We start from the raw sequence: 20,068 nt of genomic DNA, 5'->3' as shown, positions 1-20,068 counted from the left end.
GTATTCACATTAAAGCCTTTAATACCCCTACCATTTACTACTGGTTTGGACAACAAGTCAAAACCTGTGCTAAAACACTGTAATTTGAAGTAATTAACATTTAAATCAAGATTATTAGTTCTACTAAGTACTGTGAAGTATTCTGAAGAAACAGTAGGTCTTTTAAATTAACTTTACATTAAACATAGCACACTCCATTATAATACTAACTCCTTTCTCTCCCCAAATTTTTAACTTATAGAGATCGAAGAACTATCTTCCCACCTGGTTTCACAATATGCCTGGAAACATTTATTTTGAGGAAAAGTAAAATCTACTTCCTTCTAAAGAATTATCTGGGAGAAGAAAAAAATGTTTGTTAATTTTATTCTCAACATCTTTTGGTTGCATGTGTTCCAATTTAGAAGAGAAGAGTATTTAATAAGCCTCTATTTAAACCCAAATGTAAACCATTATAATGCCAAAAACAGATCATCCAAAACGTCTTGTCCAGTAAAACAAACATAAGCCAAAAATGTTAAGGCATAAGAATTATAAATATTTAATTTAAATAAATAAAAACATAAAGTTACTTGTACTCTAGACAGTCTCTCCAACTGAAGCACAAAGCTAAGAGAAGGTGGAAACTGCAATGTATGTGCTCCTCTGGTTAGGTAGCAATGCTCATGACTAAAGGCGAAGTTAAACTGGGTTGGCTAGCCATTGCTTTCAAAGTTTCCTTGATGCCACACTTTTTAAAAAATGATTTTTCTAATAAAAGCTGGATGGACTGTATAAAGGGTCTCATGTTTTAAAGAACTAAAAATGTAAAACTTTTGAGTTCTTAAATTTCAAAAGTGGAAGAGGAAAGAAGGTCAAAATAATCAAAATTTGGTGGGGACTCAACTTACTACGTTTTTGAGAGGGTGACAGGATGCTAGCAGTGAACAGAAGAGATTCATGGGAGGTGTAAGAAAATACAACGTGACTCAAGTAGAAAGCACACAGAGCAAACGTATTCCCTGATTACAGTGTTGGCTGCCTTCACAGAGAAGCCTATGATGAATGAGGGGGGCAACTCTTCATCTCAAAGCTGGTATTCCTACTGATTACACAGAAAAATCGTCATTACTTGCTTTAAAAATCCCTACCACATGACAAAAATGTTCTTACCTTTATGCCTCAGATTAGTATAGTATATAATAATGTTATAGTGCATATTATACAAACATTTGTTGGGCTTAAAATAAGACAAATAATAAATATGTGTTTAAGGTATAGAATACTGACATTAAACCAACAGATAATAACTGGTTATTAAACTAACATGTTCTTATATGTTCTGAAATGCACTGCCTCACCAAAATTTCCTCATTAAACAGTGCATAAATAAAAACATTAGATACAATTATCCTTTAAAATAAATAGCAAAATGGAACAAATGGCCACATCTAGAATAATGTGGTCATTTGCCAAAGAACACTTCTTTGTTTTCCCAAAAAAAAGGCGGGGTGGGGGAGAACCCACCAAAAGATTTCTCTATTTTAATATAAAAGGAAAACAAGAATTCATTCAAAGAAAGAAGCCAAACAGAGAAATACTTTCAGTGTCCTTTGAACAAAAAACAAAATCCTCCAAAAAAAAAATTTTTTTTAATTAAAGGTTTGGATTCACAATTAAGCAGAAATTTATACAGTGAAATAACAGAGAAATCATCATTATCACATGGTAACAACTTTGCCTCTCAAACTATAAAATAAATTATCAAAAAGGTAACCATAAGAATAAAATGGAATTCTCCCATCTGTAGCCACTTTACTGTTTTGAGGTTACCCAAAACGAATTTTCAAAAATAAAACCTCCTAAACAGTGGACAGTGTTCACGTGTGCTAAACTAAAATTGAGGTTTTAAAGGTACTAAAGTAACATTATGAGCGACTGTTCTCAAAATTGCCACTGTCTATAACAAAATAAGAGGTTGGTTTAGACTAAAAGAAATGCATGTTAGAGGGTGTTAGTATGTTTGTCCTGTATGTTTCTTTTTTTTTTTAATGTTTAAAAAATGTTTATTTATTTTTGAGAACGAGAATGAGAGAGAGAGGGAGAGCGAGAGACCATAAGCAGGGGAGGGCAAAGAGAGAGGGACACAGAATCCGAAGCAGAATCCAGGCTCTGAGCTGTCCGCACAGAGCCCGATGCAGGGCTCAAGCTCACAAACCCAGAGATCATGACCTGAGCCGAAGTCGGACACTCAACTTACTGAGCCACCTTTGCGCCCCTGTCCTGTGTGTTTCTAAAATTTGAACCTTAACTGTAAGACTTAAATTAGTCAGAAGCAACAGTAAAATAATGAAGTGCACCAAAACTCTTAGCCTCCACAACTCTTACAACTTGGAAAGTATCTTCTTTTTATTTAACAAATGTTACTTAATATGTTGAGCTGTAGACATTCAAGAACTACACCAAGAATTCTCCTAAACAGTATCATTTAACAATAATCACTTGCACTAAATGAACTAAATAATATTCTATATGTTTCAGCCATTTTACTCTTTATTTCTTTTAGCAATATTTCAGTTTTGAAGTTATGATGATGTCTGTCTTCACATGCTTTAGAAGTGCAACTATAATGAAGTTTTAACATTGGCATGGTTTTCCTAGTTACGGACATATGAACTAATAACGTTTTCTTGGGTAATATCTGACTAAACAAAGCTCAAATATACACTCATTTTTCTTATAGAGAAAAAATTACAGCGGACAACAAGTGACTTATCTTCACTCTTCTAGAAGTAGATTTTAATAAGACAGACAGACACACACACACACACACTTATTCACAGTTTCAAATTAAATATTTTTGGTCTCTATTCATATAGTGTCTTTTCAATTTGACAATTTAAAAGGTAAAAAAGAACAAAGTGTTTCAAAACACATCATAAGTGCCTAAAACAATTACCTGCTACTGTTCAACACTGATCATGTTCATCAAAAATACTTCTATTTGTGGGGTGCCTGGGCGGCTCAGTTGGTTAACTGTCTGACTTCGGCTCAGCTCATGATATCACGGTTTGTGAGTTCAAGCCCCACATCAGGCTGTCTGCTGACAGCACAGAGCCTGCTTCAGATCCTCTGTCCCCCCCCTCTTTCTCTGCCCCTCCCCTGTTCTCTCTCTCAAAAATAAACAAACATTTAAAAAAAAAAAAGTTTCTGTTTGGTGAAATAAAGACCCAACAAATTTTAAAGAAATAATCTATTTTGTTTAAGCAATATAGTTTAAAATGAAAACAAAGATTCTGTTTTGCTGAAAACAAAGCTATACCCTAGTTTTGGGGAATAGCTAAGTTATAAAACAAATAAAAATGCTATTCAAGTTATAAAGAAAAACTGAAATGATAAAAATTTTAATGAATTCCATAATCTGGGCTAAGCTTAATGTGTGCACATTTTTTAAATACATAAGCTACCATAAGTGTAATGATAATAACTGTAATGTCTTATCAAAGATTGGTTAAAGCAGCTGCTGTAATAAAAAATTTTAGTTACTTGCCTTGTAGTACCAATCCTGAAATTTCTTACAGCAGTCTTCACTACAGAAATCTCTCACAACACCATCAAGTTCTTTAGTTGCTCCCTTCTTACACAGCTGAGAGCAATAGTTGCAAGTAACACATCTCAGTCCTAAACGTCGTGCAAAATCTTGTTTATACAATAGTTTGCAGCCTGAAAAACACAAGGTTTTCATATTCAAACAAACAAACAAACAAAAACACATTAAGAAAGTACTTAGAGGTCAAATAGTTCATTAGCTTTATAGAAGAGTCTATAAGTTTGCATATAAAGTCCTCTTTTCTCCTGACCAAAACTGAAATCTAGTATGATCAGCAACCTGTAAATACTGAAACAGAATATGGAATACTTTATTAGATCTCATGTGAATTCAAATAATTAATGTTCTAAGACTTTCAAATCTAGCAATGCCTCATAACTATTTTGTTTGCTCTATTTAAATAGAAGTATCATACAGCAAACACACCAAATAGGCATTAGAGAAATGAAACAATGTAGACTGTTGAGAAGCACTGAGTAAACATAAAGATATACTCAGCTAAGTAGGCATTTTAGCCAAAATTTCTAGCCTTACCTTTCTGTCAACCTACAAGGACCTTCAGAAAAGGAAAAGTGGTATATAGACTTGTTTAGAGAAAACATTGTTATTCTTATTAATAAGTATTTCCTTTGTCTATTATATGAATGCAGCAGTTTAAGTGTTTTCACGTATCAGCCTTAATCTCTATAATATCTCTGTTAAAGTTTTGGGGCGCCTGGATGGCTCAGTGTCTGACTCTTAATTTCAGCTCAGGTCATGATCTCATGGTTCGTGGGTCAAGCCCTGCATCAGGCTCTATGCTGGAAATGTAGAGCCTACTTGGGATTCTCCTCCCTCTCTCTCTCTGCCTCTCCGCCACTCATTCTCATTCTCTCTCTCTCTCTCTCTCTCTCTCTCTCTCTCTCTCTCTCTCAAAAATACACTTAAAAAAAAAAGAATTAAAAGTTTCCATACTTTTACTCATGCTGTGCCACATAAGAATGCCCATGCACTCATATCTACTGAAATCCTACCCATACTAATAAGGAGCTCAAATTACGCCTTCTCCACAAACTCTGTACTCTAACCTAGTTTTAAGTGATCCTTCTTATCTGTGAACTCAAACTGTTAATTGTTTTTCTATTACTTTCTTTGGCAATTATTTATGTACTGTCCTGTGACTTCTTTTCTGTTATCTTGAAATTTAAGTCTTTTTAATATTTTACCTTATTAAAGCTTTATCTTTCTAATTAGATTTTGATGGTAGTATCAGGTATTACATGTTTTGTTATTTCTGCCAAGTTCCAGCAGAGAACTAGGTGTAGTCAGAGAAAGCACAAAATAGATTACTGAACAGGAAAAAGACACACATCCTTTTGAAACTTTTATTGCCTAAAGATAGAAGTCCCTCTAATTGAAAATTTTCTTTAATGTCAATTCTCTATCCGCTGCTATTGTCTATTCATTTTAGTAAAATCTACATTATCTAAAGGATACAAGATCACGTATGGGTATATTAGCCATCAACATCAGTATGTTCAGACTTAATGAATCACTAAAGATTGTCAATGCATACAAATTCAGGTATAATGAGCAAAATAAAGAATCAATCTTTTCAGTGAAACATTATGTCACTTTTCATCACAGCTGTGATCTTAACAGTAAACATGTTTACCTTTCTCATTCCAGGTGAAATCTACTCAATTAAACCTATAAAAACAGGAATGCCTTGTTTTATAAGCAATACCCTCTTTTATACATAGATCTTATTATGTGAAATGTATAACATATTAGATGAAGACACTAACTGAATGGACAGATAATCTTCTGGGCTTTTGGTCATTCACTACTGCTGGCACTTAGAGGACTCTCCAACCTTTTTCTTGCCCCTAACAGTAGAAAACCATATAAAACATGGATCCGGGGGAGGGGTGGAATCTAACTAGGAAACACAGATGAGGACAGCAGATAGAACAGCTGCGAGAGTTCAGTGCCTAGGACCAAAGAAAGAACAGAAAGTGAAAGCCAGTGTAGAGCAAGAGTGTGTCACTTGGGGGGGAAAGTAATAATAACCAAGAGCCCCAAATCCATAGTTACAATCCTGGTTCCTATCTCTGGACAATCAGAATCAAGAACAGGAGTTCATTTCTATAATCAGCTGCCTGGCACCAGAGCAGCAAAGGTGCAAATGAGAAGAAAAAGAATTCTTGAATATACAATAGTAAGAGCCAGTGTTTGCCTGTTTAAAACCTGAAAGTATTTTTCCACTGTAGTAATGCCACATATGATTTTCTTTCTGGTATACAGAAAATCTCGGTAGGCTAGGCAGTAAGCTGGGCAGGGAAACGAACCCAAAGGAAAATAATTCTATTCCACTTGGAAAATCAACTTTCAGATCACATTTTCTATGCTTAGATTTGACATATGATAATGTTTTTATTTTCAAGACTTCCTTTTAGTGGAAAAAAGGTTATCAAATTTTTAGAGATAAAACACCTTGAGGCCCAGAGGTCTACAAATAAAAATAACAAAACAAGTCAGTAGAAAATCAAATTCAATTTTTTTGTTCAGCTACACTAAAATTGCACAGCTACCCTGGACATATGTAGTTAATATATTTGAGAATATTTTGGCACAAAATTAACATTAAATATTAATAAAAGTTATGAACAACACTGTATATACACTTGCCTTCACTACAGAAAGGTCTCTTAACGCCAGAGAAATTTACTGTTTCATGAAGAGTCTTCTCCTCTTGACAGTATTCGCAATATGTAACTATGCAATGCAACTTCTTATAGTCATCTGAACAAGTTTTGCTGCAGAATTGATGCACTTTGTTCTAAATGCACAATGGGAACCTTGGTAAGTATATGACAACCACCTCAAGAACAAGTTTAAGAAATAAACAAGCCACTTTTACAGAAATAAACTTAAATCATTTACCTAGTTAATGTGATTGATAATCCCTGGGGATACATTTTCAATAGGCCACAGACAGCTAATTTAACTAATTCACTGCTATATTTAGACATAATTCCACAAACTTCAATACCATTAACTACCCCAAAATTACTCAGTAAAATAGTAAAGGTACCACTAAAACAAGATGGCAGTCTGGTGTTGCTAAGGGAACTGGATTAATGGGTAGAAAACAATGAAAGATAAAACATGGGTAAACTAAGAAAAGATGAGAAATATGACATTAACACCAGTTTCACTCAAAAAGAAATATTCTTCATAGGTACAGCCAAGCAGACTCAATCACATTCCTATCACAGACCTATGATGGATAAAGTATTCATTTGGGGCCATCGTAAGTATGCTGCTACACTTGAGACTCAGTTGGTTCCCTTGAATGGAGCTAGGTTAGTATTATTAGTTACTTCTCCTGGCCCCAAACCTATAAAGCCAGAGCTACACTCTCCAAATATGCAGCCAAACACAATCAAGTTAAAATTTACAGGGCAGCACCTTTTCCCCTTTGCTATCATGAAGGATACAGACTAGGTCTAATCTATCTACCTAACGCTTGGCAAAGATAGCTGAAGACCAAGATAAGGAAGGTGAAAGAGTCTAGGAAGCAACTCAAGTAGTAAGGCAATCATCAGTGGAAAATTGCCCCATCATGGACATCTAACTTATAAGAGGAAAAACAGCAACAAAGAAACCACAACTGCCAACCATGGAATGAGAAGAACAAAGCCTCTGAATTCTCAATCACCTGAGGGAATGGCTCAACTCTAATTCAGTTTGATAGACAATGTTTATTAACTCCTCCTAATACTTAACCTTCATGTAAATAAAATCAACACCAAGACTACAAAAGCCAGGTAGTTCTAACATGGAGATCGACAGAAAGGGCCTCCATTTCATCTAGTATGATCAAAATTGAGTTTAGGCAGGATCTTTATTCCCTATATGATATTATTCCATGTGCTTGCTTATGGATTTCTTTCCTCATTCCCCACCATTCCTTTATTCTTACTAGGCCTTCAACATTTTTCCTGTTATGATTTAGAGAGAGTTACAGTCACTGAAAGTCATCACTGGGTACCAACAACAGTCTCCAAGAATTGGTTTAAGTGCTCTTGAGAAAGCACCAAACAAATTAACAAACTAAACAATTTTCTAGGGACGAGATTTAAAACAATGAAATTTCAGATTCCCAGAATACTTTAGTATTCATGTAGTCACGTTCTGGTCACACCTTTCTCCTAAGACTCAGATACTGAGTGACTGCCAATAGCCACTAACAAATTTTGGTTCAAGAGCAATTTATTGTTAATACTAATGTCTTATACACCATTTTATTACATATTCCATGCCATCAAAAAAGGAGAAAAGAAAGAATGGCCAAGGGTGAACACTGATCAAGAAAGCCATGTTCAGCCAGGTCCACCTGTCTGTTAATCCTTCCGTCCACCCACCCATCCATCCATCCATCCACCCACCCATCCATCCATCCATCCATCACTGTTCCCTTATTTAAATAAACAATAACAATAGGACTTTACTAATGGCAAAAATATATGTCAAACTGGTGAAAGCAAGAGTGATGAGAAGGGAAAATAAAATAAATTTATATTAGGATTCTTTTATTAAGACAATTAGATAATGTTAAATGGCAATATGTTAAGTGACTAACAAATTTTAATTTATACAGGTAGCAGGCAATACAAGATATTACAGTTCAAAGACAATATTTATAAGGATGAGAGTAAAAAGGAAAAAACACGGTACAAACAGATGTTCCAGATATGTAGCTAAACAGAGTAACATTCCATACACTATCACAAACATAATGGCAATATATGAATATGACTTCAATAATTTTTGTTTGACCTAAAAATAAACATGCCCTTTGTCGATGCTATTCCCATAAGAAAGTAAAGAATTCAATCATCACAAATTCTGAAGAATCCCTATACACTAAGAAATAGATCCTCAAATTGAAACACCATTATTAGTTTACTATACTCTCATCTAAGCAAGATAATATACATAACAAAATTGAACTTACCTCCCATTCCAAGATTTCTGGCTTTGAACAAAAGGAATTTTTGCAATAGTTGCATTTCAACTGAATATCACTTGGAGCTACAAACTGGCCATTGGAAGATGACTGCATACTTAGAGCCTAAAACAAAGAATAAAAACATTCTGAGTCTGATACAGATTTTAGAATTTTTATTTGTAACTACTGTCAAATATTGACTATGTCCAGAAAACAGTATTTTGCTTAAATATTTCCTCAACACATAAAATTACATTTCTCAATTTTGTCTTTAAAAATGACACTAGTGAGGCACCTGGGAGGCTTAGTAGGTTGAGCATCGACTTCAGCTCAGGTCATGAGCTCAGTTCATGAGTTCAAGCTCCCCATCAGGCTCTCTGCTGTCAGTGCAAAGCCCGCCTCAGATCCTCTGCCCCTCCCCCACTTGTGTTCTCTCTCTCAAAAATAAAACATTATAACCAAATAAATAAAAACTACACTAGTACAGTTAAGTTTTATGAAACTGAAATTCTTTTACTACAGGATTACTAGTACTTATTTAAAATAATATGAAAAAGGACAAAATACCATACAGTTCAAGTATGATTTTTTTCTCTTTAAGAAAATGTAAGCAAATAAGAGTTAAGTTCACCAAGTTCTGAACTAGTAATTAAATCTTTAAAAAAGCCTAGCTCCTAGTTTAAGTCGTAATTTGTCCCACATGCAATATTGCTATCATTTTTATTCCAATTCCATCAGGGAAAACAGCCTATAATACCTTTTTAAATCGGTCATTTCTTTTACAAAGTTAGGCAGGGGGGAAAGATGAACAGACTGGTATTGATAACAATAGTCTTAATTTTATGGCATTTTTAAAAGTTCAACCAACTTACAGAACAGGAAAAGATATAAGCATAGATGGGTTTTAAAAGTTTTGTTCGAGTCTCAAACGTGAGTGTTGAGGATGCTGTAATCTTCATTCTCTAATATATTACATGGCATATATAATCTTCAGAATATATTAAAGTTAAATTTTTTTCAGGGTGGCAGTTAGGAGAGGAAAAAAAGTTTATTTAAAAAAAATTTGGGGCGTGTGGGTGACTAGGTTTAGCATCTGACTCTTGGTTTCGGCTCATGTCATGATCTCAGTTTGTGAAATCAAGCCCCGTGACAGGCTTGGGATTCTCTCTCTCACCCTCTCTCTCTGTCTCTTCCCTGCTCGCACGCACGCGTGTGCACTCTCTCAAAATAAGTAAGTAAACATCTAAAAAAAGATGTTTTTTAAACATTTCTTAAAACTTCTGCATACAACATACAACACAATCAAGATTTGTGAAAAAACAAAACATGCAGATTTAAGACAGTAACCATCAGGTGAATACATTTTTTAAATAAAAACCAGCAAGGGTCCTTACACTTCACTTCAAAAAAACTGCAAGTCCATTAAAGTTAAGTATTCTTTCAAAACAAATGAAATACTATCCTATTACCTTATTTTGAAATGGAAAAAGCTCAAAATCTATGGTTTGCTTTAAGATACAGAGAAAGGAAAAAAATGCTGCTTGTCTATTTGTCAACTTTGTATTACTTTTACGCCGTTATAGTGAGGAGGCTGCTTGCAGGCTTATCTGGCTATAAGAATCCACATTAAGTATTTACAAGATACAGTGTACATATACGAGTGGTCTCATCAAATCATGGGCAATACAAGTTTCAGTTAAATGAAAAAAGTAGTGAAAACATTTTTTAAAAAACATTTTCCACTAACATTTCAAACATCAAAAAGTAATACAGAAAGGTGAAGTCTGAGAAGCAGCATGTCAAAGACTCTGTCATTCTCTCATCTAATTAATCCTTCCTTATTCCTTAATTTCTAGTTTTGGAAAAGCCAAGTCAGAAGCAGTATTTTACCACTCTAAAGGATTTCTCAATTGCCACAATCCCAGCTTCCAAAATAAAAGTTTAGTTATGAATATGGCTTATTAACTTAACTCAGTGGAGGATATAACTATTAACAAAAACAACATTTACCTGGTTGAATTAAAAACCACCTGAATTTAAATGATAATAATGGTTACAACTACTGTCACATACTTAAGAGACTACATTTTCAGGCTATATAATGCAGAATACGGTACCTACAACATTGTGGAACTGCTGGAAGATTCACTATCCTGAAGCATCACTTTATGTACTGGATTGAATCTTTGAATGTTTCACATAGGTATTTCATATATATTTCAAGTATTCACAAGTATTTCAAAAACATTTTGAATTTTTCACATAAGTAAACCTACTCATGCCACTTAACTAGTGCTGAATCCCATTTTCAACTATTCCCTCCCAGTGCTCAGTTCAAGTCCGAACACTTCCAGTAATACATCTTCTGAAATTATCCATAACCCCAACTTTGAAGAAGTATGCCAGAAAGTTCTTTACCTTTACAAAAATGAAAAAGGTCTCCCTAAACTGATTTTGTATTAAATTAGGGCCCACTGTAATAAGTCCAATCCCCTTTTTAACTGGCAGATTTCTGACAAATAGTTGTCGTATGTTTTGTTCATGTTGGTCATAGTTATGTCATAGTTTTTTGTTTTATCATAAAACAGAAGTCTCCCTCAGAGTCACATGTTATTGAAACCACTAAGAAAATAGTACACATCAGGCATCGCGCTCAATTATACTAAAACTTATTTTCCTTCAAGTCTGTTCTATAAATAACAGCTGAAAAGTCAATCAGAGTCTCCATGCCACACAGTAAGCATCTGCAGCCATGTCTATTACCGTGACCCTATGACCTCCGCCTGCAGACTGGCCCTCAACAAACAACACGCAAGTTAACATATTAAATAAAGATGAAGCATATTACACTGTTTATTTCCCGTGTGTATTTTGCTGGGAGTGGGAAAGATCCAAAATAAATAACAAACCTGAAATTTAGCCACACAACTGGAATTGCAGAAGTTATACAGTTTCCCATCAGGCATTGTGGCTTGATATTGAGGTAAGGAGTTTCGCTTACAAAAATGGCAAATAATTCCCAAACCTAGGAGAGAAAAAGTACATATCTGATTTCTTTATCAAGTAATAAAAGCCTAAAAACAAATCCTACTTGACCTCTGAGAGTAATTTTTAATGGAACCTTCTGTAAACTATTCTTTTATTGAAATAAATTTCCAAGATCATGTCCACCTTAAAATATACTGTTATAAAGAGTCCAATATCATATCTCTAAAACAAACATGGATATATGAAACAATCTCAGTTTTAATCTCTGAGGGAAAAACAATTTTGCTAAGAATGCAGCCATGGACAGAACTTCACCAATCACTTTCAATTAAAGAAAATGAAAGATATATGGAATGGTTAAAAACCACTAAAAAAGTCTGCAGTGGGAGCATGTGGGTGGCTCAGTCAGTTAAGCATCTGACTTCAGCTCAGGTCATGTTCTCGCAGTTCGTGAATTCGAGCCCCGATGTGGGCTCTGTGCTGACAGCTCAGAGCTTGGAGCCTGCTTAAGAGTCTGTGTCTCCCTCTCTCTGCCCCTCCCCTGGTCACACTCTGTCTCTCTCTCAAAATAAATATTAAAAAAAAATTTTTAAGAAGTCTGCAGTAAGAAAGTTTAATGTGATGAATAAAAATAGTTTATGCAGTTAAAAACAAGTATAAAAACAAAGTTAAAGGGAAAGTGCAGTTAAGAAATTAGTCATGTTATTAAAGTTTTTTAACTTTCCAAATACCTGAAACTTACTTTGTGATTTTGCATATTTTGTCTTGTGACTGTTCATGCAAGCAGTTGAACAATATGGCTCCATATATCCATTAGGACCTATACACTGAGTCATATCAAAAAACCTGCACTGTGTTCGGCAACCAGTACAAGTGGTCAGTTTTCCATATTTCTAAAATTTGAAACAAAAAAGAAAATTAAGAAAATCACAATTTAATTAGAAAAAAATTCTATTTTTCAGTACACCTTTTCTCTCTGCAAAATAATTCTGTTAATCTCTAATCAGGTTTAGTGGGTCAGAAATCTTCATCTGGATGCAAACTGTTAACTGCAATGCATCTAAATTAGGTTCAAACAAAAGTAATGATCTCAGCTAAGTCTCTTTCAAAAACTGGATTTTTTCCCCTATTAATTAGTTTAACAGAATCCCTATATATACTTAAGTAAAAACTGAAAACAACAAAGACACAGTGTTTTCTATTGACCATGACACACTTCTTTGTCATCTGACAGAAGAAATTAAATGTGTCTATAAAATGTAAGCCTTAATAATCAAATGACTATGGTCCTTCAGAGAAAAGTCTGATGTTAAATACTTTTTGCACTGAGCTGTGCTGCTGTCCCAAAAACTTATGGAACTTCTCTTAAAACCAATTAACCATACCTTTGTATTCTACATTTAAAACCTCATTCAACCACAAAACACCGTATTTAAAAATTTTTTTAACTAAAACAAAGTCATTCAACATGATTTTGGGCTATTAACTAAAGCTAATAATTAGTCCACAGATAAGAATAGCCAATCCTTCTGGCAAGAGTGAATATTTGCCAACACTAATTCAAAGCAACAAGGTAAAATACATGATGGTAAGACTAAAGGAGGTACACGTTGAAAATTACTAGACAAAAGCAGTATTACTGAAATATAGAGTCTTACAAAAATACAATTGAGATGAACTGGTATGTTTATATGAAAAACACAAATAGTCACATTAGAAATCAAACATATGGAAAAGCGATAGGTGCAACTTGTATTTGAGCTGTCTTCTGAGTGGTTATACAATCATCATAACTACTTAGATCAAGTATCACGTATCGTGTTGCAAAATAACTGTATCCACCTTTCTACCCGGTGTTGAGATTATTTCTCCTCATCATACCCCAAAGCATTCAGTACAATATGATATTAAAAGGCCTTAAAATAGTCCACGGATAGATGACTGATAAATAGACATCGGGGAAGATAACAAGCAGGCCAAAAATAACAAAATGGGTAAACTGCATGGACAAATTTCATGAGCGCCACAGGATTTTAGGAAATAAAGGTAGTAAGTTGAAGGGAAAATAACCAAAACAAATAACTAACATCCACATCAAAGAAAGAAAAAAACTTTCTTAGCATGCAACAAACAGAAGAGGTATTAAAAAAACCAGAGCTGTTTATGTGCCAGGAATGTATGTTATATGCATTCTGGTACTGTGAGAAAGTAACCAACGCTGTCTACTCCTCATTTACTTAAGTCTCATATTACTTCAACATAAGTCCTAAGTTTTACTTTTCAAAGTAGAAATCAACTCCTTCTTCAACATCTGACAGACTGCAAAAGGAAATACTTATCCACAGCAAAAGAATGGTAACAGGGAACAAAAAAGAATAGCTGCAAACCTATGAAATCTAATTATGACTCTCCCAATGTTACAAAGAGGAGAATGCTGGTTTTTGTTTGAAATGACAAAATATTTTCCTGATGCCTATATGATAATTTAAAATTTTATAATGGGGAAAGGATAAAAGAAAACATCAATAAAACAATGAAAGAAAAAAAGAATGTTTAAAATCTGGCACCACAGTACAAATTAGGAATACTAAAATTATCAGGACACTTGCCATTAGATCACAGGATTATAGAGAGATAAAGCCAAGTAGCTCTCAGTAGATGTTTGTACAAGACCTGCATGTAGCAGCACCCATAAAGATTTCTTTTCCCAATATAAATGAAGTACAACCATCTAATCTAATCTCAGATTAGATTTTTGTTTTAACTTATTAGAAACATCCTTCAAGTTGACAATAATTTTATTGGCAGAATGGTTAAGTAATTAGTAAGTTTTAAGACGTACCAATAAAAAGTAGACCAGTTGAATTGGGTCAAGTAAACAAGGAGCTAAGCAACTGGTCCACACTGACAAATACTTTTATCTGAAGAGAATGAGAAAGTACTATCAGAAAGATAGAATCATTAATATTGAAAATATTTTAACACAGCCATTTTCACAGCCACCACTACATCAAAAATAAAAGGACTCACTTAATGAAAGAACATCAGCAAAAAAAAGGACATCCGTTCATGCCATGTTTTCTGTTTTATATGTAAACAATCAAAATAATCATATTTAAGTTTCATTCATCCTATAAATTATACATTGAGTGATTTTTAAAACAAAATTAACTGTAACAAATTCACCATTATTATATTCTTCATTCGGGCATGGGAGAAAATAAACCTACTTATAAATTCAGTGTAAAAGAATTAAGGTAGAACTAATTAAAACGAGATACTGGTAAGGCAAAAGGTAAATATAATGGGGAGTTTATGGCAGATTGGTTCATTTTCAGTATACTCATTGAAAAATGGTGCCTTACATTTCAAGTTTAACCAATTCCATATGCACACCAAAATTAATCATCACATGATTTTAAAACTTCCCTTTAATTTTTCCTTTTACATGTTAATTAATACATTTCTTTGACTACATTTTGACCAAGTCGGTGAACCACGTGGGAAGGTACTCAAGAGATAAAGGTTTAATCTACTTGACACTGAGGGCACTCTATGAAATGTCCTATAGGATTCAAAAATGTCAATGTCATGAAAGACAAAGACTAGGGAACTACTTCAGATTAAAGCAGACGGGACTTCCACTCCAACCACGATGGGAGTATCAGAGGCTGGATTTAACCTCCCACTTTTAAAAACTAGAAAACTATACCAAATATATGAAACAATGGCTTTTAAACATTCCACAAAACAGAATATAACTCATTATGTAGAAATTAAAAAAAAAATCAAGCTGTGGAAACAGATCTAGAAATGACAGCTATGAAAATAGTAGGCAAAATGTTAAAAGCGCTATGATAAATATGCTGATATATTCAAGAAATCGGTAGAGGAAAACACGAACATAATGAGGCAAGGAAAAGAAGATATAAAAAAGACCCATATGGAACTTCCAGAGATGAGAAATACAAGAGCTAAGATGTAAAACACACCACATGGGACTCACAGTTGATTAGAAAAGATTAGTAAAATTAAAGACACAGTAAACACTGTCCAAAATGAAGAAGAAAAAAAAGAAAGAAAACCAATAAATACAAGAGCCACATGGACCATGGAACAATAGCAGGAAATCTAATATATCTGGAAGTCGGGTCTCAGAAGAAGAGGGAGGGAAAAAGATACACATTTTTAGAGAAATAATGAATGGCCTATGATCCTAGACTTGATCCTAAACAAGAAATAATTGTTTTTCATTTACATAAGGGACATCAATATTTTAAAGTTCAAATAAGGTCTACAGATTAATCATATAGCAGCATTATCTCAATATGAAATTCCCTGTACTACAGTTACTATTAGTTGTATACATTTATCATTCACATATTAATTTATACACCAACTTATTCATCTGGATTAAGGAATATGAATTTGGAAATTTTTATGAAATAAAGGGTTTGTAATATCTTTGAAGTAGGCACAAAAGGGCCTTTTATACCTTAAATTTAAGTGCCTACTGTAGACAAGGTACTGTGCCTAAATTTTATCTGGAAATAATTTTTCATAACAAATACCTAAAAGCAAACAAGCATACCACAAGAAAATACATGTAAAGTTTAGTGAAATAAAGTTTGCCTAGAATGACATAAGAAAACAATCATCATCTGACATATTTTAAGTTCATAAATTTTAACATAATATTTTTAAATGCCCGTGATTTTTCAGATACGTAATAAAGACAGTAAAGCAGTATAGGGAATTCTCAAGGGCTTAACCAGAGACACATTCCTGCTTACCTCAGGCTGCATTAAGAAAGAGTCCTGCATGTGATCTCGAACCTCCTTCAGGAAGCTTGGATGGCTACCTACCTGAAAAAAGATTTTAAGACTTTATAGGAAAAAAACCTCATTTGATAATAAAATAATACAATAACAGGTAACAAATTATCGACAGACCCTTAGACTTGACTTGCCTCTATTCTGACATAGCCAAAAAGAAAAATTACTTATTTCTCTTAGGCGACAATGTTTGTAAGATCTCATTACAGCCTCTGGTACCTCAAAGCATTCTAAATGAAGTGATTTGGAAAGTATGTAGTTACAGTTTTCATTATCGGCAAATGGGTTGTTTTGGAAACTCTTTTCAGAACACGTGACAGCTTACAGCACATACGAATTTACACCTTTATTCCTTGCAGAAAAGCACCCTGCTTTCCATTAAAATCAAAATACTATGCAAGAAAATGGAAAATAAAATACTGGAAGAGAAGTGTTAAGTATCATACAATCTCCGCTGCCAGGATCTAAATTATTAATTACCTGTATCAGTATATTCCAGAAACTAATTCACCAAGGGGGGCATAAACAACAATGGTAGCCAAGTTAAAATGTTAGAGACAAAGGTCAAAAGGGGAGGGGAAGGCAAGGATAAGATCACCACTCAATTTCAGTTTCCCCAGGCTATAGGAAGAGACATTCACTACAGCATCATGTGTAGGGCTCTCCAAAAATGTCTGTGTCCTTTTATCAAGTAACACAGTATGCATGGATTTCCATTTGCTTACTTGTAAATTATCAACATGCAATATATGAATTAAACATGAAAATGATATTTTATAGAATGAAAGATGAAACATTTTTAAAATAATTTTTATTTTATTTAATGACAGCATTAACAGTATTTTCTATACCCACTAGAATAGGATCACTTGGTGTCAATAGAGGCTAGGTGAAGAGCAGTGAGAAGATATTCCTACTCCTCCCAGTTAGGGTGGATCCGTCAAAGCCCAGAGGGGAGCCAGAACTCCTACCCTCCTCTCCAAGGTAACAAGGAGCTCTTCCCACCTCATGGGTGTCAACAGAGGCCAAGTGGAGAGCCTGGATTTCTACCTGCACCTGACAATACCGAGGCCTTCATACTCCTGCCACAGCAGTGTCAAATAAAGCCAGCTAAAGCAGAAGGTTTAAATAAGATCCAGAATATAACAACATAATACCCCAAATTTCCAGGCTTCTAACAAAATCAATCAATCAATCAATCAATCGATCAATCAATCATGAATCCTACCAAAACCCACAAAAACAACAATTTAAATGGAAAAGGATAATTAGTAGATGCTAACATAGAAAGTACAGAAATGTTAGAATTATATGACAAATATTTTTTAAATATTTATTTTGAGAGAGAGAGAGGGAGAATCTCAAGCAGATTCAGTGCTGTCAGCACAGAGCCCAATGCAGGGCTTGATCATATGAACCACAAGATCAGGAAATCAGGAAATCAGCTGAAATCAGGAGTCAGACACTCAACCCACTGAGCCACCAAGGTGCCCCAACAGCCATGATAAAAATGCTTCAATAAAGAATAAAAATATTTAGCAATGAAAAATAGAAATTCTCATCAAAAGAGAAGAAAAGAAGATATAAAGAACCAAATGGAAATTCTAGACTGAAAAAAACTATTAACAGACATTTTAAAAATCAATGGATATATAAGATATGTCAAAAGAACACAGGAATCAAGTGAAAATGCTCCCAATGGTCAAAGCTAGAAAATTTTGATTAACAAAAGAAACCTGTATTTTACTATAGCCCCAAATTATAAAATACCCATTGATGTGATAACGTTGGGGTTTAGCAGCAAACAGTCAAGAAAGAATTCTTGAGGTGTCTTTTGTGCAAAAGTGGTGTTTCTGTTTGTTTGTTTGTTTTAATGTTTATTTATTTTGAGAGAGAGAGAGAGAGAGAGAAAGCAAGAGCAGGAACAGGGAACAGTAAAGACAGAGGGAGAGAAGAATCCCAAGCAGACAACGCTCTGTCAGAGTAGAGCCTGAAACAGGGCTCAATTTCACAAACCACGAGATCATGACCTGAGCCAAAATCAAGAGTTCGGATGCTTAACCAACTGAGCCACCCAAGCGCCCCTATAAAGTTGGTTTTATTAAAGCACAGGGATAGGACCCGAGGGCAGAAAGAGCTGCACTGGGGTTGTGAGGAGTGGCTGATTATACACTTTCAAGCTGGGAGGGAGTTAGGGATAGCATAAGACTCTAAGTTTGGAAGCAAGGTTTCTGGAACCTTGAGGGGCTAGTAGCCAGCTGTTGTTAGGAAAAGGTCATTTACTATGGTCTAGTAAAACCTTAGTCAGGAGACCTTTCAGATAAATATCATGGAGACATAAGCTTGGAGGATGATTACTAATGTACATCTTGGGGGTAGAGATAAAAGGAAGCTTCCAAAGGAATTTTTACATGTTAAAGGAGACTTCTAGGATCCTGGAGGCAGGCTAATGTTAAGCTAAAGTATTAATATTGAGTCAGTTGAATTCCTAGAGGAAGGTCACTCTGCCTGTCTCAAGGACTTGTCAATGGGCTGTAAACTGTAAAGAAACTGAATTGTTTTTCTTTTGCCTTTTGTTGCCATGTGATCTAGGAGTCCCTACTGATATTAATAAATGACTGAAAAAAGTAATAAATGTAAGAGAAAAGAAAAAGCCCTAGTAACTGTATACTCCACCCTAAAGGAGACAGTGACTTCATTTTCAAGAATACAACATGGAGGGGCGCCTGGGTGGCGCAGTCAGTTAAGCGTCCGACTTCAGCCAGGTCACGATCTCACAGTCCGTGAGTTCGAGCCCCGCCTTGGGCTCTGGGCTGATGGCTCACAGCCTGGAGCCTGCTTCGGATTCTGTGTCTCCCTCTCTCTCTGCCCCTCCCCTGTTCATGCTCTGTCTCTCTCTGTCCCAAAAATAAATAAACGTTGAAAAAAAAAATTAAAAAAAAAAAAGAATACAACATGGAAATGGGAGGAGGCGGGCTTTACAACGGAGAATCCTGACAAATGCTACTGCAACAAGGTGATAAACATCAACTTCAGCAGTCATTTTAAATCATGTTGATAGGAGTACCCTTATGATATGCTGAAAACGTCAAAACTGTAAAAGGTAAACACATCTGTGACATTCCTCCTAAAAACCTACAGCTACAATCTAGTGATGAGAAAACATCAAATTCCAATAGAAAGGCATTTTACAATATACCTAAATCCTAAAAACTATTAAGGCCATTAAAAACAAAACTATGAGAAAACGTCACAACCAAGACTACCCTAAGGTTTTCAAGATTACTGAGTATAATGTGGTACTCTAGATACGATCCTAGAACAGAAAAAAGACATTATATAAAAGTTAAGGAAATCCATGGGCACCTGGATGGGTGGGCCAGTTAAGCATCCGACTTCAGCTCAGTTCATGATCTCACGGTCCATGAGTTCAAGCCCTGCGTTGGGCTCTGTGCTAACAGCTCAGAGCCTGGAGCTTGCTTCAAGATTCTGTCTCCCTCTCTCTCTGCCCCTCCCCTGCTCATACTCTGTCTCTCTCAAAAATAAATAAACTTTTTTTTTTTTTAAGTGAAGGAAATCCAAAACTATGGACTTTCCATAATGCCAGTTCAGTAAATGTAACAAATATTACCTTACAAATTTAAGGTGTCAACAGAAGAC

At 34.8% G+C, this 20,068-nt stretch overlaps 1 protein-coding gene across 1 annotated transcript in view; it reads right to left on the bottom strand.

The window, feature by feature from the left end:
• The window catches only part of ZMYM2 (zinc finger MYM-type containing 2), a 101,824-nt gene that overhangs the window by 32,270 nt on the left and 49,486 nt on the right, over window positions 1-20,068 (bottom strand). The window contains 6 exon segments of the mRNA XM_043574652.1: window positions 3,530-3,702; window positions 6,260-6,410; window positions 8,592-8,708; window positions 11,495-11,610; window positions 12,316-12,466; window positions 16,367-16,438. Of these exon segments, the coding sequence (XP_043430587.1) occupies window positions 3,530-3,702; window positions 6,260-6,410; window positions 8,592-8,708; window positions 11,495-11,610; window positions 12,316-12,466; window positions 16,367-16,438 (780 nt within the window).

This window comes from Prionailurus bengalensis, chromosome A1 (assembly GCF_016509475.1).
Source record: "Prionailurus bengalensis isolate Pbe53 chromosome A1, Fcat_Pben_1.1_paternal_pri, whole genome shotgun sequence".
NCBI classification, from domain to species: Eukaryota; Metazoa; Chordata; class Mammalia; order Carnivora; family Felidae; genus Prionailurus; species Prionailurus bengalensis.
This window is presented reverse-complemented; position numbering and strand designations above follow the sequence as displayed.